The following is a 27,015-nucleotide window of genomic DNA, read 5'->3' on the forward strand; positions in this document are numbered from 1 at the left end:
GTGGGCGTGGGGGAGAACGGAAGAAGGTGAGACAGGAATGATTCGGTGGGGGCTTCTGAATGCAACTCCCTTGGTTCAAATCCCACCTTCACCAGCTAACAGCTGGTGGTCCTAGGCAACCTGTATGGACTTTCTTGCCTCCTTTTTCTCTTCTGGAAAACCAGAGCTCACAAAAACATAGAGTGATGGTTAAATAAGTTATATGGATAAAAAGGTTATTTATTTTGCTTCTCTGACAAATGGCAGCAGTTATTACTGACGTCCTGGGGCTTGGGAGACCACCTTGTATTGCCTTGTCGTGCACCCTGGTTAGGAACGACAGTCTTGGGCAGCAGAGAGTCATTCAGTGTTTCGTAAGACGAGGACCTCATGGCAGGTAATAAAACTCGTGTTCCTCATGTGGAAAATAGTGACGTGTCCTGTTGTCCTGCCCTCTTTGCGGTCTGGGACAAAGAATGAGGGGGGTGGTGGGTGAGGGGAGAGCTTTCATTTCTGTACTCCGAGGCTAGGCAGGATAAGCTGGCAGAGAAACCCGTAAATAAAAACCACTTTCCTGCCCTTCCCCAAGGGCTACCAGAGCAGACACTTCCTCCCTCTCACCTCGCACCAGCCCCACTGACCTCACTTCTATTTGAGATGTACTGGTGCCTTGCAAACCCACTCCAGTGTTCTTGCCTGGAGAATCCCAGAGACAGGGGAGCCTGGTGGGCTGCTGTCTATGGGGTCTCACAGAGTCGGACACGACTGAAGCGACTTAGCAGCAGCAGCAGCAGCAGCAGCAGCAGCAGGTGCCTCGCAATGGTTGTTCCCCTCTATCCTTCCCTTCCAAATCCCAGAGTCCTCTCACTCCCCCGAAGAAGGAAATGACACCTTCCTGCCCTTCCCTCTGCCCACAGATAATTAATCAGAACCACACCTTTTGATGCATCTCTGGGATTAGTGGGAACAAGTCCCAGTTCTAAATCCTAGCTGACTAGTTCCTGCATGACCTGGCCCTTGATCAAAGGCTCTTCCACTCCCCCTTTATGTGTCAGCCAGATGGAAACCTTTGTAATTCTTTTAAGCAAACCATATTTGGTCACCTTCAGGCCAGAACACTTTCCCTCTGGTCTTCACTAGTTAATGGCTCCCACTTCAGGTTAAGCCACCCCTTCCTCCAGGAAGCCTTCCTGGATTCCCCAGGCTGGGTTATCCCTCCTCAGATCTCCCTGAGCCCCCTCAGCTCTGCTGTCTCAGCCTTACCCACTCTGAGTTATCACTCTCTGGGGATGGATCTGTCACCTGCTGGGCTGTAAAGTTCCACGGAGGCAGAACCCAGGGTTGTGTAACTGACAGCTCGGCAGTGACGATTCAACTTCCTCATCTTGTAAAATGGAACTAATAATAACATCTACTTTCCAGGGTTTGGGGAAATGATGCATTAAAGCCCTTCAGTACAATGTCTGGTAAATATCAGTTTCAGGATATATGGCTGCTCTTGTTGTTAATCATCTTAATGTGTTCTCCAACACAGCTGACCCCTCTCATAAAGTGACCTCTTAGACCCAGACTGGATCAGGAGCCCTCTCTGGGTTCCCATGTCCCAGCCCCAACTACTCTGGGTTGTTACTATCTGGGGATGGTTCTGTCTCCCCCAGTGGCTGTGATGGTCACCTCTGGGTCCCCAGTACTGCCCAGCACAGGATTCAATACCAGTTGCCAGAGGAAGGCGTGCTGGATGAATGAACAAATGACTTTAGTGATTATTTGATCTCTGATTGTTATATAATCTTAATTCCTGTTTCTTGCTCTAGCATATACAATTATGTTTTCTGTAATTGCTGGAATTTAGACAAAACAATGCAGGAGACCTGGGTTCGAGCCCTGGAGTGGAAAGATCCCCTGGAGAAGGGAAAGGCTACCCACTACAGTATGCTGGTCTGGAGAATTTCATGGAGTACATGTGGTCAAAAAGAGTCAGACACAACTGAGCGACTTTCACTTTTACTACTCATTGACTTGTGTCGGTGTATATGACAGAGAGGGAGAGAGTGAGCTGGAGAGAACTTGAGGAAGAGCCTTTGACTGTGTTTGAAAGAGGGAAGAAATTGAGGGTGGGCTGGAAGAGTGGGTGAAGGCTGAGAATCTGGGCAAGAAATGGGTTGGATGCTGGAGAGTGAATTTGTAAACTATCAAGAAGAGACCAAGTCTGCGTTGCTCATGGCAATATTGCTGGCATCTAGCACGAGCCTATCACATAGATGGTGCTCAGCACATATTTCTTGGCCCAATGAATGTGCCAGACATTGTTAAAATAGCTCAGAAATGTTGCTGTGCCTCTGTAATTGTGACCCACAGTATACTCTGAGTAGGGCTAAAATTCTTTTGGTCCCCATCAGAGAGTACAGAGAATGTGACACCTGGCTGATGAGCAGCAGAAGCAAATATGGGGTTGCTGACATCACTCTCATGTCCAGGCTCTCAGCAGGCGTCAACGATCAGCGCAGGCATTCCTTCCTGGGGAGCGTGAGTAGGTTCCCAGAATTCTTAATACTGATCTTGGAGGACCCACTGCCAGTCTATCACCAATGGCAGTTGAGGGGTTCCCTGATGGCTCAGTGGTAAAGAATCCTTTAACAGTTCAGGAAGCACGGGTTCGATCCCTGGTCTGTGAAGATCCCACATGCTGTGGGGCAGCTAAGCCCATGTGCCACAGCTACTGAGCCTGTGCTCTAGAGCCTGGGAACCGCAACTGTTGAGCCCCGGGTGCTCTAGAGCCCATGCTTGGTAACAAGAGGAGCCACTGCACTGAGAAGCCCACGGACTGCAGCAAAGAGTAGCCCCTGCTTGCCACAACCAGAGAAAAGCCCGCACAGCGGTGACAACCCAGCACAGCCAGAAAGAAAGGAAGAAAGAAAGGGAAACTGTGAATTAAAACAATGATAACATTTAAAAAAAAGGTAGTTGAGAAGAAATGTATTTGTCATCCCTGGCAAATAGATGTGAAAAATAAGAGTTGGGGAGAGAAATGATGGTCAGAGATTATAGTTAGGCATGCCCTATGCATTTGGGTTTGTTTATTCGCTTTCCCTGAGATCCTGGATACCTTGGTTCACCACATGAGGACAGAAAAGAACGACGTTAGTGCTTTGCTCCATGCCGCAGAACTTTAGGGGCTCGAAAAGTGTTTAGCTGTCTTCTATCCATTCATTTATTCCTTTCAATTCAGTTCAGTTCAGTTCAGTTGCTCAGTCGTGTCCGACTCTTTGTGACCCCATGAATCGCAGCACGCCAGGCCTCCCTGTCCATCACCAACTCCCGGAGTTCACTCAGACTCACGCCCATCGAGTCAGTGATGCCATCCAGCCATCTCATCCTCGGTCGTCCCCTTCTTCTCCTGCCCCCAATCCCTCCCAGCATCAGAGTCTTTTCCAATGAGTCAACTCTTTGCATGAGGTGGCCAAAGTACTGGAGTTTCAGCTTTAGCATCATTCCCTCCAAAGAAATCCCAGGGCTGATCTCCTTCAGAATGGACTGGTTGGATCTCCTTGCAGTCCAAGGGACTCTCAAGAGTCTTTTAGCAGGTGTTTATTGAGTGCCCGTCATGGACTGGCATTACTGTAGGTTCCGAGGGCAAGATGCTGAGCAAAGGGAGACACAGTTCCTGCCCTTTGGGACTTCATTCTTGACTGGGGAGACAGACATTGTCAAAGTATCCACCAAACACTTATAAATCAGCAACTCCCCCACCCCACTGCGCCTCTCCCCCCGCCACACACACAGTGTGTAGCATGTGGGACGTTAGTTCCCGACCAGGAAACCAACCTGCACCCGCTGCAGTAGAAAAGCAGAATCTTAACTACTGAACCTCCAGGGAAGCCTCTAACCTGGCAACTTATGATGACTGTTAAAGAGGGATTTCCTGGGTGTGTGCAGCTAGGGTGGGGGAGTGAAATCCAGGCAGGTGGTGGTGACTGCGCTGAGATATTTTTAATGACTAGGAATCAACTGGTTGAAGAAAGGTGAATCAACTTTCCAGGCAAAGAAAACCGCATGTGCAAACGACAGGTGGCTTGAGAGCACTACATTAAATACAATTGGCTAGCTATTCCCCTAAACCTATTTCCTCTTATTTCCAGGAGCTTAGCAAGATTTCATTTCTCAGAATCTCTCATAGTACTGTGGTCATATGACCCAGAGCAGGGCAGAGACTCAGGCTAGAAGCACAGCAGGCTCGGGGATGACTGTGTAGGGATGGAGTCTCCTCAGTGACCTGCAGTGAACTATGGTATGAGTGGGTGATACGCTTTTACTGAGTCACACCGCTGACATTTTGGAGATATTTGTTACAGCAGTTATCCAGCCCTGACTAAAGTCTGTGCAGCTGGAGAGGGGCAACAAAGGGGCAAAGTGAGACTAGAGATGTGAGCGGGTAATTAAGAGTGCATCACTTCATGGCAAATAGAAGGGAAAAAAATGGAAACAGTGACAGACTTTATTTTCTTGGGCTCCAAAATCACTATGGACAGTGATTGCAGCCATGAAATTAAAAGATGCTTGGTCCTTGGAAGGAAAGTTATGACAAAACTTGACAGCATATTAAAAAGCAGAGACTTCACTTTGCCAACAAAGTAAACAGTTAAAGCTATGGTTTTTCTCCAGTAGTCATGTACAGATGTGAGAGTTGGACCATAAAGAAGGCTGAGTGCTAAAGAATTGATGCTTTCAAAGTGTGATGCTGTGAAGACTGTTGAGATTCCCTTGGATAGCAAGGGGAGCAAACCAGGCAATCCTAAAAGAAATCAACACTGAATATTCACTGTAAGGACTGATGCTGAAGTTGAAGCTCCAATACTTAGGCCAGTTGATGCGAAGAGCTGATTCATTAGAAAAGACCCTGATGCTGGGAAAGATTGAGGGCATGAGGAGAAGGGGGCAACAGAGGATGAGATGGGTGGATGGCATCATCGACTTAATGGACATGAGTTTGAGCAAACTCCAGGAGATTGTGAAGGACAGGGGAGCCTGGTGTGCTGCAGTCCATGGGGTCGCAAAGAGTCAGACATGACTGAGCGACCGAACAACAAACAACAAATTAACAGTAGAGTCTTGTGGGGTCATGTGACCAAGTTCTGGCCCCTGGAACATGAGTACAAGTGATGTGAGAAACTTCTCATGTCACCTCTGATGGTTGTGCCATCAAAGGAAGGCAGTGAGACTGTCTCCAACATTGCCACCTCCTTCTGGCTGGAATGGGGACTTGGCCATGCACCATTCTGACTGTGTAACACCCTGAGGATGGCCAGACCACAAGATAAAGAAACCAGGGCTCCTGGATGATGTCACCAAGCAGAGCTTCTATACCATTCCTGGGCTGCATCCATCAGGACTGTTACATGAGAGAGAAACCCACTTCTATCTTGTTTTGTTTTTCTGGCCATGCTGTGTGGCATACAGAATCTTAGTTCCCTGACTGGGAATTGAAACCATGACTTCTGCACTGGGAGCATAGAATCTTTCTTTTTTTTTTTTTCCCTTTTAAATATTTATTTTTGGCTGCACTGGAGCTTAAGTTTCGGCACACAGGCTTTCTAGTTGTGGTATGTGGGTTTAGTTGCCTTCTGGCATGTAGGATCTTAGCTCCCTGACCAGGGATGGAACTTAGGTCCCCTGCAAGGTGGATTCTTAACCACTGGACTGCAAGGGAAGTCCACTTCCCTTGTTTAAGCCTCAGTGATTTGGGGTCTCTGCCAAGCCTATATCCTATCAAGATGGGGGATCCCTGGGAGAAGAGCAGGTTGAGAGGATGAGCTGTGAGTTTGGGACACATCTTGGAGGTAAACTTGTTTCATCAGTTTCTGCTCCTCCTTGAGTCCCCTCGAATCTGAAGGCAGCTCAGCTTTCTCTCTGCCCTCTCCTTCTACCCCATGTCTAGTCTATTCTTCCTTCCTTGCTTCTGCCTATGGACACTCAGCTCATCATGGCAGGTGTGGCTGCCAGGGAGGGAGAGAATTCCTGCCCAGAGAAGGAAAGTTCCAGTTTTTCTTTTTTTTATCTTTCTTTTGTCTGGATACAGAACATCTACACAGTTAGAGCCGGAAAACCAGAACAAGGTGTGGGATTCTCAGCTCTTTCCTGTTTCTGATAGTTGCATTCCCCAGCCTGCCCACCCCACCCCCCACTGCCACCATGCGAAGTTGGCATATTATTCTCCTTGTTCCTGTCTCACACTTTCACTGTGGCCCAATTCATTCAAGCCTATATATGGTCACAGGCTCTCTTCCAGCCATTCAATCTCTGTTTTGCCAAGTGGAATTTATTATTTTGTTTGAACATTTATTACTCATTTGTCTGTGTCACGTCTTGGTTGTGGCACTTGAGATCCTTCCTTGTGGTGTGTGGGCTTCTCCAGTTGTGACGTGCGGGTTTAACTGCCTTGAGGCATGTGTGATCTCAGTTCCCTGACCGGGGATCGAATCCTTGTCCCCTGCACTGGAAGTCAGATTCTTCCACTGGACCACCATAGAAGTCCCCCAAGTAGCATTTAAATATTTGACTTTATGGCTTAAATCTTAGGGTTAGATATATCCATTAGGATTAGACCAGGTTGGGACCTCTCTCGTGGTCCAGTGGCTAAGACTCTGAGCTCCCAATGGAGGGGACCCAAGTTCAATCCCTGGTCAGGGAGCAAGATCTCACATGCTGCAACTAAGACCTGGTGCAGCCAAATAAATAAATATTTTAAAAAGGGAATGGGGATGATCCAGAGAGATGATATGGGGTGGGAGGTGGGAGGTGGGTTCATGTTTGGGAACTCACGTACACCCGTGGTGGATTCATGTCAATGTATGGCAAAACCAATACAGTATTGTAAAGTAAAATAAAGTAAAAATAAAAATTTAAAAAAAAATAAAAAGGGAATAGAATAGGTTGCAAAAAAACAATGGAACTAAAACAAGAGTGGGTTCGGCAAGATAGACTTTTGTTTCTTCTTTCATGTAAAAGGAACTGCACATATGTTTAAGACAGGGCTAGTTGAACAGCTTCACAAAATCTCCAGATATCTGTTTTTCAGCGGAGGGTTGGTAAATTATCTCTCTGGAAAAAAGTTTCCTGATTTGTAGTAATTCCCAATTTCCTTGGTGTAAATATCACTATCACAATTGATTTCAGTCTCCTAGCATGTTATCATTGAATGTAGAGTCAGGAAGAGATGTGAGTTGTTTTTGTTTTTTTTTTTAAGATTATTGTTGTGGACCATTTTAAGTTTTAATTTGTTATACTATTGCTTCTGCTTTATGTTTTCTGGGTGGTTGTTTTTTTTTTTTTTTTTTTTGCCCTGAGACATATGAGATCTGTTCCCTGACGAGTGATTGAACCCAAGCCCCCTGCAGTAGAAGCCCAGTCTTAACCACTGCTGGGGAATTTCCCAAAGTAAGTTCTTGTGAGCCGGCACAAGCTGGGTGTGGCACACTTCACACTTGCCACTCTGTCATCCTCCATGTGAGACGGTCACCTCATGATACTATATATCTGCTTGGCTCCAGTCATCACATTCTCATTCCTGCCAGCAGGAGAAGATGCTCCTTCGCCTGAAGGGCGTGTTCTGCAAGTCACACATAACCCTTACACATTTTACTGGCAAGCTTGTTTTTCTTTCCCCTTGGACATCATGTGCCCAGCTGAAACTGAAGATTTGGTTATTATAGAGGGAGGAGAGAATGAATTCGGGGACTCTGAGGGTAACTGCTACCACAGTTGCTGAGACTGGGCCCTTCTGCTGCAGCCAGATGGTCGTTTACCCTCCACGCGGGGTTAAGGGAGGGGCCTCAAGATGCCTGACCTTTTCATTTTTATTTTGACAGAGAGAGTGAGAGGAATTCAACTCAGGTTGTTCTAACTGTTAAACTCCAACTTAGAGACGGCTGGAGACTCAGTCAATGCTTTCATTTCTGAGCTTTTGAATTTTCCTAGTGGTGTGGTTTTAGTCTCTCATTCATTCATTCATTCAACAAACATTTATTGAGCACATACTGTGTAGCCAGATACAGGTCTGGCTACCACGGGGCTGACATTTAACATGGAGATGTTGTTGTTGGTTAGTTGCTAAGTTGTGTCCAACTCTTTGTGACCCCATGGACTGTATGTGGCCCACCAGGCTCCCTGTCCATAGAATTTCCCTGGCAAGAATACTGGAGGGGGTTGCCATTTCCTTCTCCAGAGGATCTTCCCAACTCAGGGACTGAACCAGAATCTCTTGCTTGGAAGGTGGATTCTTTACCACTGGAGCCCTCTGAGAAGCCCTATCATGGAGATAATTGTTAAATTATCAATTGGTATAACCAATAAATAGTTAATGACATAATGTGCTAAGTACTATAAAGCAGAACAGTCCTATGGGCAAGTTCAATTAGGGGAGTGAATTTATAACAGAGGTGGTAAGGAAATCTCTTTGAGAAAATTTGCACAGTTTATTTTCAGTGAGGGAGGAACATCATGATGATTCTCAGCTGTTCTACAGCCCTGGGCAGCTGCTCCATAGCTGGTGACCGAGTGGCAGCTGCAGTCAACTCTAAGACCCAGGGAACCAGCTGCCTTCACCACTGCCCAGGCAGGAAATAATTCATTTGTCTTTTATAGTAGAGGGATGCTGCAGGCAGGAAAGGGTGTGGTTCAATATTAGGGGTTTCTGAGCAAATCTGGACCCTTGGATAGATCAGGGCAAGGACCCCAGAACTGCCACGGAGTCAGTAATATACACATATGGCTGCTGGGGGATTTATTATTATTATTTTCTAACAATTAGGAGTTTGAGTTGCACTGTCCAATGCAATAGCCATTTGCCATGGGTGGATATGTAAATTAAAATTAATTAAAAGTCAATTAAAAATTCAGTTCCTCAGTTACATGATGTCCATTTCAGGGCTCAATAACCATTTGTGTTGGATAATATTGTAGAGGACAGTACAGATATGGACACTTCCTTCACCAGAGAGTGTTCTTGGACAGTGCTAGTCTAAGAAACAGGCTTTGGTATTGGGCAGACTTGAGCTGGCATCACATGTGGCTGTGTGACTTTGGGCAAATCACTTGCCCTCTCTGTACCTTGCTTTTAGCTTATGTACATGAACACAAGGACGCCTCCCTGACACAGGAGGGAGCAATGGGAAGGAGGGTTTGGTGCCAGGGAGGGAGCAATGGGGCAGTAGAATGATTGGAAATAGGGATTTCAGAGCCCAGGAGCCTATTTTCAGCCATGCCGAACGGCATGTGGGCTCTTAGTTCCCCGACCAGACACTGAACCCACGTCCCCTGCATTGGAAGCACAGGGTCCTATCCGCTGGACCACCAGGGAAGTCCTACCACATAGTATTTCACTGTGGAACCCATTGTCTGGAAATACACTGAATTTGGTTGTAAAACAGTTATCGATGCTCCCAAACTGTTTTATAAAAACTGCTTGATAAAAGCCGAAGATATATATATTCTACAACTGTGAAATTCCACTACTAATTATATACTGAACAGAAATGTACACATGTTCCACAAAATGTATATTTTGACTGGATATGGTAAAATAGCTGTTAGTATTTTAATACCACAGAAAAATTCATGTTTAAGATCTGCTTGTAATGTCTCCTTTTGTCTAGATTCATTTGTTTGTATTTTTATTTTTATTCAATTTATTTAAACTGAAAAATACCCCAAATGGTTCACTCATCTCTTCACTGGCAGCCAGACCTACAATGGAGAGAGAAATAATAACAATAACAAAAATAGCCATAATAATAATACACGTGGCTGACATTCTTTGAAGGCTCACCATGTGCCAGGCACAATTAACAGTATCTCACTCCCACCATATTATGTAATCCACACATCTACTTTATTATTATTATTATTTTTGGTATTTATTGATTTTTATTTTTTGGCCACATGTAGGATCTTACTTCCCTGACCAGGGATCAAACCCACACTCCCTGCAGTGGAAGCATGGAGTCTGAACAACTGGATCACCAGGTTAGTCCCACATCTACCCTTTATTTAAAAAAAATTATTTAATTTATTTATTTGGCTGTGCCGGGTCTTAGTTGCCCCCATGAGGGCATGTGAACTCAACTGTTAAGTTGTGGCATGTGGGATCTTAGTTCCCAGACAAGAGATTGAACCCACCACCCCTGCATTGGGAGTACAGTGTCTTAGCCATTGGACCACCAGGGAAGTCCCTCACACACCTACTCTTTGAGGCAGATATTATATTACCATTATCCCTGTTTTACAGATGGAGCACAGAGCAGTTAAAGGGGTCACCCAGAGTCCCACAGCTAGCATATGGCAGAGCTAGGATGAGCTTAAGGGGTCAGGGTCCAAGAACGTAACTGCAAACCTACGGGGAATCTCCCTTGGCCCTTGGTGGGTTTGGCAGGCCTTCTTGGGGTGCTTCTCAGTCCAGACCCCTCTTTTCTGGAGATTGCCTCTTCCCACTGGGAGAGTCAAGACAGCCATGCTTGTCCTCATGACCTCATCTCCAAGGTCCCAGCTGACTGGACAAGGCTAGTTCCTTCTGGATGACGTCAGCAGTGGTCTGTCATAAATAGGTCTTGGCCAGAATGGCAGGGAGGACAGGAAGTGACCTCTTCTGCTGTTCATGGAGGCAGGGACTCTGAGTAGTCTGAGTGAGCACTTTCATACTATCTGATATCTCACCTTTCCCCTCTAAGAATATGACTTTGGAGTTAGACCTGCGTTTGATTCAGGGTCAACTCTTTGTTAGCAGCATGTCCTTGGGCAGGTTGATGGATTTTTCTGCAATTTAGTTCTACTCATGTGGAAAATGAGGACCATATCCCAGGATCTTTGTTCCCCACCAGGGATCAAACCTGTACCCTCTGCAGTGGAAGCACAGAGCTCTAATTACAAGACCACCAAAGGAAGCCCCAAAAGGCTTGAGAAATCCAAATGAGAGCCCCATGAGGCAGGTGCTATTAATACCACCCCCATTTTGCAGATGCGCAAACTGACGCTGCAGGAGTGGCAGCTGCACGATGGCGCTGAGTGGCCAAGAGGAGCTACCTCACGTCCAAGGTCAGGAGCGGCAGCTGTGCCTTGCTGGAGCAGCCGTGAGGAGATACCCCACGTCTAAGGTAAGAGAAACCCAAGTAAGACGGTGGGTGCTGAGAGAGGGCATCAGAGGGCAGACAGACTGAAACCACAATCACAGACAACTAGCCAATCTAATCATACAGACCACAGCCTTGTCTAACTCAATGAAACTAAGCCATGCCATGTGGGGCCACCCAAGACAGGCGGGTCATGGTGGAGAGGTCTGGCAGAATGTGGTCCACTGGAGAAGGGAATGGCAAACCACTTCAGTATGCTTGCCTTGAGAACCCCATGAACAGTATGAAAAGGCAAAAAGATAGGATACTGAAAGAGGAACTCCCCAGGTTGGTAGCTGCTCAATATGCTACTGGAGATCAGTGGAGAAATAACTCCAGAAAGAATGAACGGATGGAGCCAAAGCAAAAACAATACCCAGTTGTGGATATGACTGGTGATAGAAGCAAGGTCCGATGCTGTAAAGAGCAATATTGCATAGGAACCTGGAATGTCAGGTCCATGAATCAAGGCAAATTGGAAGTGGTCAAACAAGAGATGGCAAGGGTGAACGTCGACATTCTAGAAATCAGCGAACTAAAATGGACTGGAATGGGTGAATTTAATTCAGATGACCACTATATCTACTACTGTGGGCAGGAATCCCTTACAAGAAATGGAGTAGCCATCATAGTCAACAGGAGAGTCTGAAATGCAGTACTTGGATGCAATCTCAAAAACGACAGAATGATCTCTGTTTGTTTCCAAGGCAAACCATTCAATATCATGGTAATCCAAGTCTATGCCCCAACCAGTAAGGCTGAAGAGGCTGAAGTTGAATGGTACTATGAAGACCTAAAAGAGCTTTTAGAACTAACACCCAAAAAGGATGTCCTTTTCATTATATGGGACTGGAATGCAAAAGTAGGAAGTCAAGAAATAGCTGGAGTAACAGGCAAATTTGGCCTTGGAGTACAGAATGAAGCAGGCCAAAGGTTAATAGAGTTTTGCCAAGAGAATGCACTGGTCATAGCAAACACCCTCTTCCAACAACACAAGAGAAGACTCTACACATGGACATCACCAGATGGTCAACACCAAAATCAGATTGATTCTATTCTTTGCAGCCAAAGATGGAGAAGCTCTATACAGGCAACAAAAACAAGACCAGGAGCTGACTGTGGCTCAGATCATGAACTCCTTGTTACCAAATTCAGTCTGAAATTGATGAAAGTGGGGAAAACCACTAGACCATTCAGGTATGACCTAAATCAAATCCCTTATGACTATATAGTGGAAGTGAGAAATAGATATAAGGGACTAGATCTGATAGACAGAGTGCCCGATGAACTATGGAATGAGGTTCATGGCATTGTATAGGAGACAGGGATCAAGACCATCCCCAAGAAAAAGAAATGCAAAAAAGCAAAATGGCTGTATGAGGAGGCCTTACAAAGAGCTGTGAAAAGAAGAAAAGTGAAAAGCAAAGTAGAAAAGAAAAGATATACCCATTTGAATGCAGAGTGCCAAAGAATAGCAAGGAGAGATAAGAAAGCCTTCCTCAGCAATCAATGCAAAGAAATAGAGGAAAACAATAGATTAGGAAAGACAAGAGATCTCTTCAAGAAAATTAGAGATACCAAGGGAACATTTCATGTAAAGATGGGCTCAATAAAGGACAGAAATGGTATGGACCTAACAGAAGCTGAAGATATTAAGAAGAGGTGGCAAGAATACATAGAAGAACTATACAAAAAAGATCTTCATGACCCAGATAATCATGGTGGTGTGATCACTCACCTAGAGCCAGACATCCTGGAATGTGAAGTCAAGTGGGCCTTAGGACGTATCACTATGAACAAAGCTAGTAGAGGTGATGGAATTATAGTTGAGCTCTTTCAAATCCTGAAAGATGATGCTGTGAAAGTGCTGCACTCAATATGTCAGCAAATTAGGAAAACTCAGCAGTGGCCACCAATCCCAATGAAAGGCAATGCCAAAAAGTGCTCAAACTACTGCACAATTGCACTCATCTCACACGCTAGTAAAGTAATGCTCAAAATTCTCCAAGCCAGGCTTCAGCAATATGTGAACCGTGAACTTCCAGATGTTCCAGCTGGTTTTAGAAAAGGCAGAGGAACCAGAGGTCAAATTGCCAACATCTGGTGGATAATGGAAAAAGCAAGAGAGTTCCAGAAAAGCATCTATTTCTGCTTATTGATTATGCCAGAGCCTTTGACTGTGTGGATAACAATAAACTGTGGAAAATTCTGAAAGAGATGGGAATACAAGACCACTTGACCTGCCTCTTGAGAAAACTGTATGCAGGTCAGAAAGCAACAGTTAGAACTGGACATAGAACAACAGACTGGTTCCAAATAGGAAAAGGAGTACGTCAAGGCTGTATATTGTCACCCTGCTTATTTAACTTACATGCAGAGTACATCATGAGAAACGCTGGACTGGAAGAAGCACAAGCTGGAATCGAGATTGCCGGGAGAAATATCAATAACCTCAGATATGCAGATGACACCACCCTTATGGCAGAAAGCGAAGAAGAACTAAAGAGCCTCTTGATGAAAGTGAAAGAGGACAGTGAAAAAGTTGGCTTAAAGCTCAACATTCAGAAAACGAAGATCATGGCATCCGGTCCCATCACTTCATGGGAAATAGATGGGGAAACAGTGGAAACAGTGTCAGACTTTATTTTGGGGGGCTCCAAAATCACTGCAGATGGTGACTGCAGCCATGAAATTAAAAGACGCTTACTCCTTGCAAGGAAAGTTATGACCAACCTAGATAGCATATTGAAAAGCAGAGATATTACTTTGCCAATAAAGGTCCATCTGGTCAAGGCTATGGTTTTTCTAGTGGTCATGTATGGATGTGAGAGTTGGACTGTGAAGAAAGCTGAGCACCGAAGAACTGATGGTTTTGAACTGTGGTGTTGGAGAAAACTCTTGAGAGTCCCTTGGACTGCAAGGACATACAACCAGTCCATCCTAAAGGAAATCAATCCTGGGTGTTCATCAGAAGGACTGATGCTAAAGCTGAAACTCCAATATTTTGGGCACCTGATGCAAAGAGCTGACTCATTTGAAGAGACCCTGATGTTGGGAAGGGTTGAGGACAGGAGGAGAGTGGACGACAGAGGATGAGATGGTTGGATGGCATCACTGACTCGATGGACATGAGTTTGGGTAAACTCTGGGAGTTGGTGATGGACAGGGAGGCCTGGCGTGCTGTGGTTCATAGGGTCACAAACAGTCGGACACAACTGAGTGACTGAACTGAACTGAACTGAAACTGAGGCCCAGAGCGGGGTTGTGACTTGCCCTGGCCTCACTTTGGGTAAGTGACAGAACGGGGATTTGAACCCAGATCCAGGACCCTCTCCTGTCTCTCTGTCTCCCTGGGGCTACTCTGGGAACTGACTAGTAGGGTGGGGCACATGGGGGTCCCTGTCAGCCTCTCTGAATGAACTTTATGCTCCCTGGGATAAGGTTGTTGGTTTGGCTTCAGTCTTGAAGCAGAGAGAGTTCTGTGCCTTGTGGAGGCTGAGGGGATGGGAAGAAGGGAAGGCAGGTACCTTAGCTTCTGGATGAAGGTGAAGAGCACGCTTCCAACCAGTACCAAGCCTGCCACAGATGCGGCCACGATGAGAGCAATGGCAGATTCTCCTGACAGGGAGAGCGGGGGGTTCCGAGAGATGGGTGCAGGTTCTGTGGGTTCCACGTCAGCTTCTGGGAATCGAGAAGGGTAGAGACTGGAGGAGATACCCTCCCTCCATACCCCCCGCCCCCCGCCATTCCACCTCCTCCCCCATCCTCCCCATCTCCACCCCAGCTTCCTCCCCGCTCTCCCGTCTCAGTCTCTCCCCAGCCCATCTCATCACCACATAGAAACCAGAGGGTTTTTACATTTTTTTGGCCACATCTCGTTATGTGGGATCTTAATTCCCTGACCAGGGATCAAACCTGTGCCCCCTGCATTGGAAGGACAGAATCGTAACCACTGGACCACCTGGGAAGTCCCCAGAGGGGTCTTTGTAAAGTCCACACTTGACCCTGTTCCTCTCCTGCTCAGAACCTTCCCATGGCTTCCCAGGACTTCATCTTGGCCTTCAAGAACCTGCGTCTGGCCAGTCTCATCTCTCTCTACCCTCTACATTTATAACTAAGCCTTGTTGGATTCTACTTTCTACTTCCCTCTCCTACTTCCAAGCCTTCATCTGTGCCCCTGGAATGCCATTTTCTCCCCGTGGCCTGGACAATTTCTATGTGTCCTCGTACCAACTCAGATGTCCCCTCTTCCAGGAAGCCCTCCCTGATTCCCTTGCTGGGTCGGGTGCGCCCTTGGGTCTCACGGCGCTTTGAGTTCCCCCACCCCAGCCCTGCCCACTCTGGTCATTACTGTTTGTGGACAGGCCTGTCCCCTACTGTACTGGAAGTCCTGTGATGGCAGGACCAGGAGTGTCTCTGTTACCAGTTGTCCTGAGCACTGCCCAGCATAGGTCAGTCACATAATAGATGCTCAATAAACATTTCCTGAACAGTTGATGAACAAGGGAAGGGGGTCTTAGAAGTACTGTCATTCTCAGTGAATGTATCAGGGTCACCAGGTGCTCTGAGATTTATATTTTTTCTCCCAATAAATTACCTAAAATCAAATCCTGAAACCTCCCACTGAACCATGGCTGGGGAGAGGAATGTAGCCACGCCAGGCTCTCCACCCTCTCTATCTTTCCCTTGCTCTGGACCTTGGCTCAAGTGATTCCTGCTGCCTACATGCCTCCCCATCTTCTTTAGGCAGCTCCTCCTGACCACTCTATGAATAGAAATACTAAAAATAACATGCATGGCAACTGCTGCTATTTAAGGCACCAGCTCACTGATTTTCTACTAGCTTCCAGTGTTTACCATTTCAGTTCCTTACCAGCAATTTTGTAGAGGTCTACACAATCACATTGGTTATACACAGGAGGAAACTGAAGCTCTGGAGAAGGGACACCACTTGTCCTAAGCCACCCAGCCAAGAAGGCAGAGGGGCAGGAACTGAACTCCCCTTTGACTGGCTCCCAAACCACTTTTTTTAATCCCAATAACTGGCTCGTCTTGTGATTGCTGTCTGAGCCTCTGTACACACTCTTGCCTCTGGTAACAGGCACAAAATTATTAATAATAGGGATAATACTAATCATAGCAATGATACTAGTTCATGTTTACTGAGCACTCACTAGTGTTCCATAGTGCTAGGCACTCTTATTTTAAGCTGTTCACCTGCTTATCTCACTGAATGCTCACAGCTATATTTTGCAGGTGGGCACTAGTATTTTCCCAGTTTATATTCCTCAGAATACTGAGGAAACTGAAGCACAGAGAAGTGAAGGCACTGGCCCAGAGTCACACAGCCAGCAAGTAGTGGAGCCAGAATTCAAATTCCAAAGCCCGTGCTTGGAACCAGTCGTTATATTACCACCTTCATTTTTCCTGTGGCATGTGCTGAGAGTCAGAGAGGCAAAGAGACTTCTCCAACACACACAGTAGAAAGTGATTGGAGCCAGAAGGACCCAGACAGCCGGCTCCAGATCCTGCCCTGAGCTTTCATTAACATTCATGTCTTTGGGCCACAGCTTCTCATCTGTAAAATGGGCTAATAATTCCCACTCTGCCAGGAGGATGAAAGAATGGGATGTCACCTTGACTATAAAGGGTCTCAGAAGGAACTGCTCACAGAAGGTGGCTCAGTGGGATCAGGAAAGCTGGCCACTGGCCAGGGGTCTGGGGTCAGGGTGGGAGACTCACGTGGCAGCATGAGAGTCACAGGCTGGGAGAGGTACACTCCCTCGCTATTCTCGGCGAAGCATAAGTAGGTGCCCAGATCCTTCATGGACAACCTGTGGATAATCAGCCTTTCCCCAGTTCCACGAGGTCTCCCATTGAAGGTCCACCGTAGCACAGGTTCAGGTGTGATTAAAGCTGCCCACTGCAGGATCACAGAGTAGTTGAGTTCACTCCGGAGGATACCTTGTCTATTTCCTGGGAATGTCACCAGCTGCACCCCATCATAGGTGGCTGTGCAAACAAGGGGGTAAGGTCACATGGGTGGAGACCACTCGGAGAGGCCAAGCACTTCCTCTGTTCACCACAGAGGCATTTGTTCATTCATTCACTCACTCATTCATTCATTCATCAACATGTTTGGAGGGCCTGGTCTGTGCCCACTGTTGATCCAGACACTGGATGGAGCTGAGCTGTCCTCAGCACATATGACTGCCAACATTGCGTCTGTGGCTTCAGGGCATTCACTGGCTGCCAGAGTCTGCTCTGCTCATTGAGGCAGCAGCCAAAGCACTGGAGAGTGGGCACACAGCCTTCCACAGTGACCAGTGTGGACTGGTACATAAATCCCCAGGTCCCCTGCTCTCAGCTGGACCAGGGTAAAGGCCAAGGAGCTTCTGGAGGAGTGGCTGGATTCTGGATTATTTTGCAGGTAGAGTCCACAGGATTTGCTGACAGATTGGATGTAGGTGAGGGTGGAGGTGGTCAAGGGGTCCTCCAAGGCTTGGGGCCTGGGCCACTGGCTACTGGGAGGGCTCCTTACAGACAGCATACATCATCCTCACCATTTCTTGTTGTTTTTGAGTCACTAAGTCGTGTCTGACTCTTTGTGACCCTATGGACTGTAGCTCACCAGTCTCCTCTATCCAGGGGATTTCCTAGGCAAGAATACTGGAGTCGGTTGCCATTTCCTTCTCCAGGGGATCTTCCTGACCCAAGGATGGAACCCACATTTCCTGCATTGACAAGTAGATTCTTGACTGCTGAGCCACCAGGGAAGCTCCCCTCCCCACCTCCTCACCACAGTTCTTTATTTTTTTTCAGGTGAAAGACTCTGAGGTCTGGGGATCTTAGGGCCAGGGCTCATGGTTCAGAGAGAGAGAGGCACAGCTGGGATTTGGATCTGATGTCATGGTGAGTGCTGGGGGCCTCTATATGGAGCTGATTACCATTCGGTACAACATGAAAAGTGAAAAAAAAACTTCAATCCAGCCAAAGAGCTCAGAGAAGTCTTCCTGGAGGAGGTGGTGCCTGAGCTAAGCCTTGCAGGAGGAGAAAGAACCCAGGGGTGTGGAAACAAGAATCAATGTAGGGGCTTCCCTCATGGCTCAGTGGTAAAGGATCTACCAGCCACTGTGGAAGACACAGTTTCGATCCCTAGTCTGGCAAGATCCCACATGCCACAGAGCAACTAAGCGCCTGTGCCACAACTACTGAGCGTGTGCTCTAGAGCCCATGAGCCACAGCTATGGAAGCCCACGCGCCTAGGGCCTGTGCTTGGCAAGAACAGAAGCCGCTGCAGGAGAGTCCCGCACACCACAACCAGAGAGCAGCCCCCGCTCAATGCAACTGGAGAAGACCCCACACAGCAATGAATACCCAGCACAGCCAAAATTAAATAAAATTATTTTTTAAAAAAGAATTGATGTGATAGCCATCTAGCTTGGACTCTTACTGTGAGACAAGCACCATTCTAAACACATGTTAACTACAGCTTGTTATATTACTGGCTTGTTATGTTACGAGTAAGACCCATGCTTGGGGGAAGTCATTTAGTAGGTTGTAATCAGCATTTAGGGCTGCAGTTCATGGGGTCCCAAGGAGTCAGACATGACTGAGCACATTGGGTGAATAATCAGCATTTAAAATGTGAAATGAGATGTAAAAGAAAGTATCAGAATGCATTACACTTAGCAATAATTGTTAGTTTATGACACTTATAAAGACAAGTGACTTGTGATGTGTAGATATATGAACATCCAGGGTCATGATTTAAAAAACTTGAAAGCCACTGGATTTACTTGTTTAATCCTCACAACAACGCTACAAGGTAGACTTCATTGTTATCATCCTTTTAATGGGAAAACAAGGGCTCAAAGAGGTCAAGTCCCCTGAAATACTCATGGCGAACATTTGATTACTCTGTGTGTTGCAGCAAAGATAGAAATGAGACTTTTCTGATAAAGAAAGAAAATAAGGAACCAATGAACAGCCTGGGGACACAGCATAAAGTGGCCTGAAAGAGTTAAGCAATCCTAGTTTTACTCTAACTGCCACTGACTCACTGTACATGTAGCAAGGCCTGCCTTTCACAAAGCTAATTCCTTAACCACTCTCAGACTCTGTGTGAGTTACACCCTGCACCTGGGGTTCACCTTCCTCCACACTTCTTGTAACAATCCCCTATAGCATTCTTCCTTTCAGAAAGAAGATAATGGGCCAATAACCCTGGAAAATAGACAGACAGAGTCACAGAGAGTCGCCTGATGTCAACTAGGGCTGTTTTGAAACTCTACAAAAGGAAGAAGAATATAAGACCTTTCTTACTTTGATCCTTATCATGTATCCCAGACCATGAGCCCCATTATAACGATTATAAAACTCCTCACTAGGCCCTCCAGTAGGGACACAGTTCTTATAATAGAGTAAAAGTAAAAAAGGGTGTTCCCACTCTGCCTGGCAAAGAAATAAAGTGACTCTTTCTCTTTCCTCCAAAACCCTGTCTCTGTATTTTTACCTGGCATCTCCCACAGAGAACCAAGATTTTGGCAACAGGTGCCAGGCACTGTTCTAGGTATTTGGTGTGGATTAAATCGTTTGTTCCTCATAGCACTCCTACAAGGGTGGGTCTACCATGATTCTGTTTTACAGAGGAGGATGCTGAAGCACACAGAGGGCAAGTCACTTAGCAAAGAGACGTGACTAGGAAGTGAAGGAGCAAAGACTCGACGCAGGTGGTTTGCGTTTCAGAATCTGCACACGCTCTAGGCAGTTCTAGAAGAACTGGCCTTCAGATCACAGATATGTAGACCAATGGTGGTGGTTTAGTTGCAAAATTAAGTCCGACTGTTGTGACCCCATGGACTGCAGCCTGCCAGGCTCCTCTGTCCATGGGATTTCCCAGGCACGAATACTGGAGTGGGTTGCCATTTCCTCCTCCAGCGGATCTTCCCGACCGAGGGATCGAACCCGGTCTCTTATGCCTCCTGCATTGGCAGGCGGGTTCTTTACCACTGAGCCCCCGGGAAGCCCAGCCTGATGGACCTCAGCCTATCTCCCTCCCACTAGAGCAAAACCAATCGTGACTCGCTTTGCCCAATAAAACATGGTGGAAGTACTGGCAGGCCGGTTCTGAGCCTGGGCCTCCAGAGCCTTGCAGCTTCTGCTCCTTTGATAACTGAATGAGCTCAGGCTACCCGGCTGGAGGACGGGAAGGCTCATGGCCCAGTTACCCCCATCGCCCCAACTGCCAGCCAGGCCATTGCCAGACAGGGAGGAGGGCATTCTGCACCCGTGCCCAGGCAATCCTTCCAAACCGGCTGACCGCAGACACTGGAGTGAGCCTGGCTAAAATTAGCTGAGATGAGAACTGTTCACAAGAATTAAGAGCTAAAAAAAAAAAAACTGGTTGCTCTTCTAAGTTCGGGATGTTTGGAACAGATGATGGGTTCAGAATGGGTCCCCTGGGGCCCTGCGGAGGAGAACTCCGTCCCTCCCGCCCTGCCGTGGAGGTGGTGGGGGCGGGGGGTGGGGTGGGGCGGGGGCGCGGGGAGGCAGGTGGTGATCTCACCCTTGATCGGTGTCTGCTCCGTCGCACTCCTGCGTCCCCTGCTGGTTTCCAGCACCACCGTGTAGCTGCCCGCATCGAGAGTCGTCACGTTTCTTATGATCAGGCTGCCCTGGGTGTCCAGCGTCTCCCGGCCAGTGTGGCTAGGCCCTGGGAGGCCCTCGGGAGAGAAGATCATGGCTTCTGGCCGGACTTCATGCCCTCGGAACCAAGAGGTGGCGAGAACTCTATCCAGGCTTCTAGGGATTGGCAGGTGGGCATCGGCTCCTTCAGTCAAGGGGTCCAGAGACACAGAGGAGGGCAGCTCCAAGGAGGCAGAGCAGGTACTGAATGCGAACAGGGTGCCTTGTAGGAGGGTGGGAGGGAGAAGAGAGCGAGGGAGCAATGGGAACAAAGGCAAGATGCTGCCCCAGTCGCTAACCCTTCACCTGCTGGTGAGAACATGTGCCATGGAGAGCTGATGTGACAACGGTGATAATAATAAATAAAAAGGGGCTTCCCAGGTGGCACAGTGGTAAAGAATCTGCCTGCCAATGCAGGAGACAAGGGTTCGATCACTGGGTTGGGAAGATCCCTTGGAGGAGGGTCTGGCAACCCACTCCAGTATTCAGTTCAGTTCAGCCGCTCAGTCGTGTCCGACTCTTTGCGACCCCATGAATCGCAGCACGCCAGGCCTCCCTGTTCATCACCATCTCCCGGAGTTCACTCAGACTCACGTCCATCGAGTCCGTGATTCTTGCCTGGAAAATCCCATGGACAGAGGAGCCTGGTGGGCTACAGTCCATGGGGTCGCAAACAGCTGGACACAGCTGAAGCAACGTAGCATGTACATGCAATTTATATATATATATATACACAATACATATAAAACCTATATATATAATATATATATAATTCCATATGTGTATACATATGGAATTTCAGATCTAGAACCATAGAGACAATTCCAGAAGTCCTACTTGCCTGGAGCATGGCTATTTTATTTCATTTCTAACCTTCAATCAGATGTGAAAAAGTCACTATTCAGTTTTTTCCTGTTTGATCCCAGAACAGTTCCCTGAATCACTATATATAAATAGAAATACACCAGAATGTTAAACTTGACTTCCATTGTCACAGAATCTCCCCAAAGCTTCCAGAGGCTGAGAACAAAACAACAGACACCAAGAACTCCCCATTCCCAACTGAGGTCTAGCTAACAGGGGTTTTTGCTGAATTAGTCACTCAGTCATGTCTGACTCTTTGCGACCCCAAGGACTGTAGCTTGCCAAACTCCCCTGTCCATGGAATTCTCCAAGCAAGAATACTGGAGTGGGTTGCAATTCCCTTCTCCAGGGGATCTTCCCAACCCAGGGACTGAACCTGGGTCCACCTGCATTGCAGGCAGATTCTTTACCATCTGAGCCACCAGGGAAGCCCAGCTAACAGGGGTTACCCATCACCAGTTCTGCCAGCACCAGCCACTTTACCCCTGCCAAGAGAGAAGGCTGAGAGCTCACAGAGAAGAGGAGATGGCACAGAGTGAGGTTTTCTGGGGGACTGGAGATCCCTGCTGGGGCTGGGACTTTCCTCCACCTCCTGCTAAGTGAGGGGGGCTCCAAGGGAACCTCTTGGAGAGCTGGAGATGTGTGCCATGGAGTTTGTGGGAACTTAGACCTGTAAGTCTTCAGGTATCAGATGGAGGCAGAGTGGGCAGGACGGATGTGGTCCATACCTGCTGCGTTTGGTGGAACAACAGAAATGTCTACGAGTGTCCCATGAGCCAGTGTGAATGCCGCTGAAGGAGCCAGTCAGAGCTCCGAATGGGGGCATCTCTGGAGCCTGTCCTGGCAAAAAGCCCCATAGGAGACGACTTGCCGGGTAGATTTCCCACCCAGGAAGATCTCACCATCATGCCTCAGCCACACAGAAGGCCATGTCCCCACCTTACCACTACAGCAGTCGAGGTGAAACCTTCCTGCACCCTCCTTGCCTTCCTCTCCTCTGCCCATGGCCTTGGCAGGTGGAGGGGGTGGGCACAGACCTCACCTCTGGGTAGGGAGAAAGGACAGGCCCACCACATCCCACTACATCCTCTCTGCAGCCTGACCCAGGTCCAAGCTGGGGCAGAAGTGAAGTTCTCAACTGTGGCTGAAGTTTTGAAATTACACAGAACTGGACTTTTTAAGGCCTGGAAAAAGAAGCAATTCATTTACTCTCCAAGAGGTAAATGTGGGTGGTTTCTGGAAAGTGTGGTCTTGGTGGCCAGACCATCTGGGGTCAAGTCCTTCTTCTGGTACTTTCAAGCTGTGTGGCCTGGGGAGGACCCATAACCTCTCTGTGTCTCAGTTTCCCATTCTATGAAATGGGGCTCATGTAGCTCTAGCCTCTTGGGGTTAAGAATTAAGTGTTTCTACATGAAAGCACTTAGAAGAGGCTGACATGTAGAAGTACTCAGTCACAATGGCCTCTTTTTATTATGATTATTATACTATTTTCATTGCTATTGTTGTTATTGAAAAATTGTTATTAGATATGGATAGCTAGGGTCAGACAGGGTGCTCTGGTGGAAAGGGGCTGGCATGGGGGTACTGAATTCTTATTTTGCCTTTGCCAGCTGCCTGCTCTTGAGCAAGTGACCCCACCCCGATCTGAGCCTCACTTTACTCCTTTGTAAGAGGTGTCAATCACACGGGCCTCTTGGGGATTTCAAGAGCTCTTGTGTGTCGGTTGCCCATGCTGCGTGGGCTGTAACATGACCAGAGTCAGAACTCAGAGTGGGGGCGTCTCTGATTTGGATAAAGACTCTCTTCCTCCCCAGGGATGTCTCCTCTTTGTCCCCAACCCGTGAGTGTAGCCCTTGTCTCTCACGCACCTGTTAGAAGCAGTCTTGTCCAGGTGGGGCTGTGGCTGCGGCTGGTGTCCAGAGGCCACCTCAAGCCGCGTTCTGTCCTGCAGCGTAGGCAGCTGCGCAGGAGAGGCCGCCCTTCTGGAGTGGGGTCTCCTAGACCACACAGTTAAGTACACAACCTTGGCCCCTACCCCGCAAGGCCCCGCCCATTCCCTGGCCACACCCCCACGGTGCCCTGCCTTGGTCTCCAGTCATGAGCTGGGAAGTCTCTTCTCTAGCACTGGGTTCGTGGCAGTGGGAGGCAGGGCGGGGGAGCAGGCTGGGGAAGGGTCTTCGGAGAAGAGGCTCTGGAGTTGAGCTCGCCTCTCTCTCCGGCTCCCCCTCCCAGCCCCTCTGGGCCGGGAGAACGGTGAAGATGGAGAACTAGGACAGAGCTGTCCCTGGAACCCCACATCAGAGGCGACGACGGGCCAAAGGTCATCAGGTAGGCGGGGAGCTGGGCCTCGTGCTGGCCTCCTGACTTTGCTCTAGACTTTCCGACTGTTAACGCTGAGCCTCTATAAAATGAAGGTGTTGATAGTGCCTTCTGTAGGATCAGAGGGGCCCATGCATACAGAAATCAGGTGCTCAACAGGGTGTCTGGCATGTCCTAGGTACTCAAAAAATGGCCATGGCTATTACAATAATGCTAATTATAATAATGATTATTGATGTCTTGAATGTTCTCGAGTCACGATCAGGAGCCCTTTCTCACGGCTGTGCTCATATTATACATTCTAAATGTTGGATTCTAGAAGGAGAAGCCATCAAAGCTTCATTCTCTCATCCTTTTGACCCTTCAGGCCTAGTCTTTCCTTCTCAAGTTAATAATAATACTGCCCAAATAATATCTTGGATTTACTGAACACCCATTGAGTGCCAGTTATTGCCATTTACAATTGTTTTCTGGTTGGCTTCTCATAGTACCTTGAGGGGTTGGTATGAACATCCTCATTTTCCAGGGTTCACAGAGTCTAAGAAATTCATGCAATGCCACACAGCTCTTCCTAATGGCTTTTGTCAGTTCTTGGAATGAGCCACCTCAGGGCCTTAGCCCTGCTACTCCTCCTTGGAGGCTTTCACGAATCATCTCATGACTGGCTGAGACGAGAATAATCATCATCTCATTATTCTAATCTCAAGTCAAATATCAATTCAAATAGTAATGCCCCACAAAGGTCTTCCCTAAACACCTACTTACAGCAGCCCCCTCCTGCTTCTTGCTAGCAAGATACACTGCTTTATTTTCTTTATAATGTCTACTATTATACAATCTGAAATCATTTCTTTTTTCATTTGTTTATTATTTGTCTCTTATCCCCCACATCTACCTCCCTGGCTAGAATGTCAGATCCAAGAGGAGCCCTTCAGTCATGTTTGGCTCATGACTATGTCCCAGGGCACATCATGCTGCTGCTGCCGCTAAGTCGCTTCAGTCGTGTCCGACTCTGTGCGACCCCATAGACGGCAGCCCACCAGGCTTCCCCATCCCTGGGATTCTCCAGGCAAGAACGCTGCAGTGGGTCGCCATTTCCTTCTCCTGGATGCCCAGTAAATTTCCTTTAGTGAGTGCATGAAAGAATGAGTGTTGGAAATAATGAAATAATGGGAGTGTTGGAATTTGAACTCATATCTGACTCAGAAGTTCCTATTTTTCTCTCCCAGAGATGTCTAGGCTCTACTCTACCCTGGGACAAAGTCTCCGCCTTTAATCTCTGAAAGTCATCATCATCAAGTGACAGGGTTATGTCTTTACTGGTACTAGCCATACTGCCTTTTTTTATGATTTTTCTGAAGGCCTCTGCTAGGGCAACTAGCCAGGCCAGGGGACCAGGGATGGGTAATAAACAAATATTTGCAGTATGGTTAATAACCGTCTATGGATGAGAACTCGTGGTTTCTGCTCCACCAGTGTTCACATTCTTTTATCCAGGTGACAAGTGGAGCTTCTTTTGAGAAACAAACTTCCTCTTGGTTCCAGGGAGCCGAGGAGCCCAGGCCTGACCAATCAGAGCACTTTATACTCTTCAACCACAGTGTCTGAGTAAGGGCTGGACTTGTGACCCAAGCTTAATGGATCAGAGCATTTTAGCCTCAAGCCTTGGTAATTTCTTGAGACTTGGGCACATACCCAAAGCAGGCCAAGGAGGAGCAAAATGAGGACTTTTACCTGAATTCTGGGAAATATAGGACTGCTTTCTCCTGGGCTTGCTAAGCAGAAGGGATCTAAACGTGGAGCTGCTCGGGGCCCTCTTTCTGCCTTGAGAGAGGCTGTAAAGGAATGAGGCTGACACACAGGAAAGCATAGCCAAAGTGAACAGAAATTTCAGGGGATATCATTTAAACACCTAGATCTAGCTGTGCCTGAAGTTGGTACTAATGTTGACTTCACATTTTAGATTACGTGAGTCTATATATTTCCATTGATCTTCCCAGACCAGTTTGATTTGGGATTCAGTTATTTGTCTCCAAAAGAAATTTGATTGAAAGGAAAAGTGAAAAATAGAGTTTTGAGACCATATGATTTGGGATCCAGCAGAGACTGAGGATGGTAGGGGAAGTGCCCTGTGAAGCAGATGGTTAAACTGATCCTGGGGGAGGAAGAGGATTTAGCAAGTCAGTGTTTCACAAACCTCAGCCTTTCTCTTACCACATCATAATACCTCACATATGCACACCCACATACATTTTAATTTATTTACTTAATGCTGCTGCTGCTGCTGCTGCTAAGTCGCTTCAGTCGTGTCCTACTCTGTGCGACCCCAGAGACAGCAGCCCACCAGGCTCCCCCGTCCAATAGTTTTCCTTAAAACAACTCAACTAAAATAAGCTCAACTCAGTTTTTAAACGCTAACATTCACAAAATTATATTCTAATATGCAACTTATATTAATGCAGATGAAAATTAAAGCATAATGATGAATATAAAACATATTTTTCCACATAACTGGTGTAAATTCTTTGGTGTGTCACCAAAAGAATACGAGCCCCAGTCTGTCGCTTCATGATGTGAAGAAACTTAACATTTCTGATCTGTACCTCAAAAATAAAATTAAATGTACCTTAAAATTTTGTATCATGAGGTGTTTTTTGCAGCCACAATTTAAAAAAATTTATTTTTTAACCAGAAGAGAGCCAGGAGCAATCATGTACATAGCTTGTCTTTACAGTCTAAAATAAACCCTTGCTTATATTCTAATAAGTAGCAAAATTACATATGTAGAAATCATAACAAACCATCATCAAGTCTGTAGTTAACTTGGGGGAGGGACTGAATACTCAAAGAGGAACAAAGAATGCAAATGGGAGATGTAATGTCTAATAAGTTACTTCTCTTTCATTAAAGTTGGATAGCTCAGCCTACCATCGATAGTGATGTCATGTGAGTATTATGGAGCTCCTCATATGATGAGATAAGAAGGGCACTTCATCTCTATGGTATT

At 47.0% G+C, this 27,015-nt stretch overlaps 1 protein-coding gene across 1 annotated transcript; it reads right to left on the minus strand.

The window, feature by feature from the left end:
- Positions 1-9,416: 9,416 nt before the first annotated feature.
- On the minus strand, positions 9,417-25,341 carry IGSF23 (immunoglobulin superfamily member 23). Its single transcript, XM_040254078.1, has 5 exons — positions 25,260-25,341; positions 20,707-21,048; positions 16,881-17,150; positions 14,666-14,819; positions 9,417-9,720 (listed from the first exon to the last, which is right to left on the minus strand). The coding sequence occupies exons 1-5, from the start codon at positions 25,339-25,341 to the stop codon at positions 9,705-9,707; spliced, it is 864 nt and encodes a 287-aa protein (XP_040110012.1). The 3' UTR covers positions 9,417-9,704.
- Positions 25,342-27,015: the final 1,674 nt, after the last annotated feature.

The sequence above is a fragment of the Oryx dammah genome, unplaced genomic scaffold (genome assembly GCF_014754425.2).
Source record: "Oryx dammah isolate SB20612 unplaced genomic scaffold, SCBI_Odam_1.1 HiC_scaffold_13, whole genome shotgun sequence".
NCBI lineage: Eukaryota > Metazoa > Chordata > Mammalia > Artiodactyla > Bovidae > Oryx > Oryx dammah.

Excerpts from the sequence above, each read along its gene's own strand:
- IGSF23 (XM_040254078.1), bottom strand. The coding sequence starts at position 25,341 with ATGGCTAGTACCAGTAAAGACATAACCCTGTCACTTGATGATGATGAC. Across the intron at positions 17,151-20,706 it reads GGAGCAGACACCGATCAAGG|CCACCTATGATGGGGTGCAG; the intron begins GTGAGATCACCA and ends TTGTTTGCACAG. Across the intron at positions 14,820-16,880 it reads TGTGACTCTCATGCTGCCAC|AAGCTGACGTGGAACCCACA; the intron begins GTGAGTCTCCCA and ends CTCGATTCCCAG.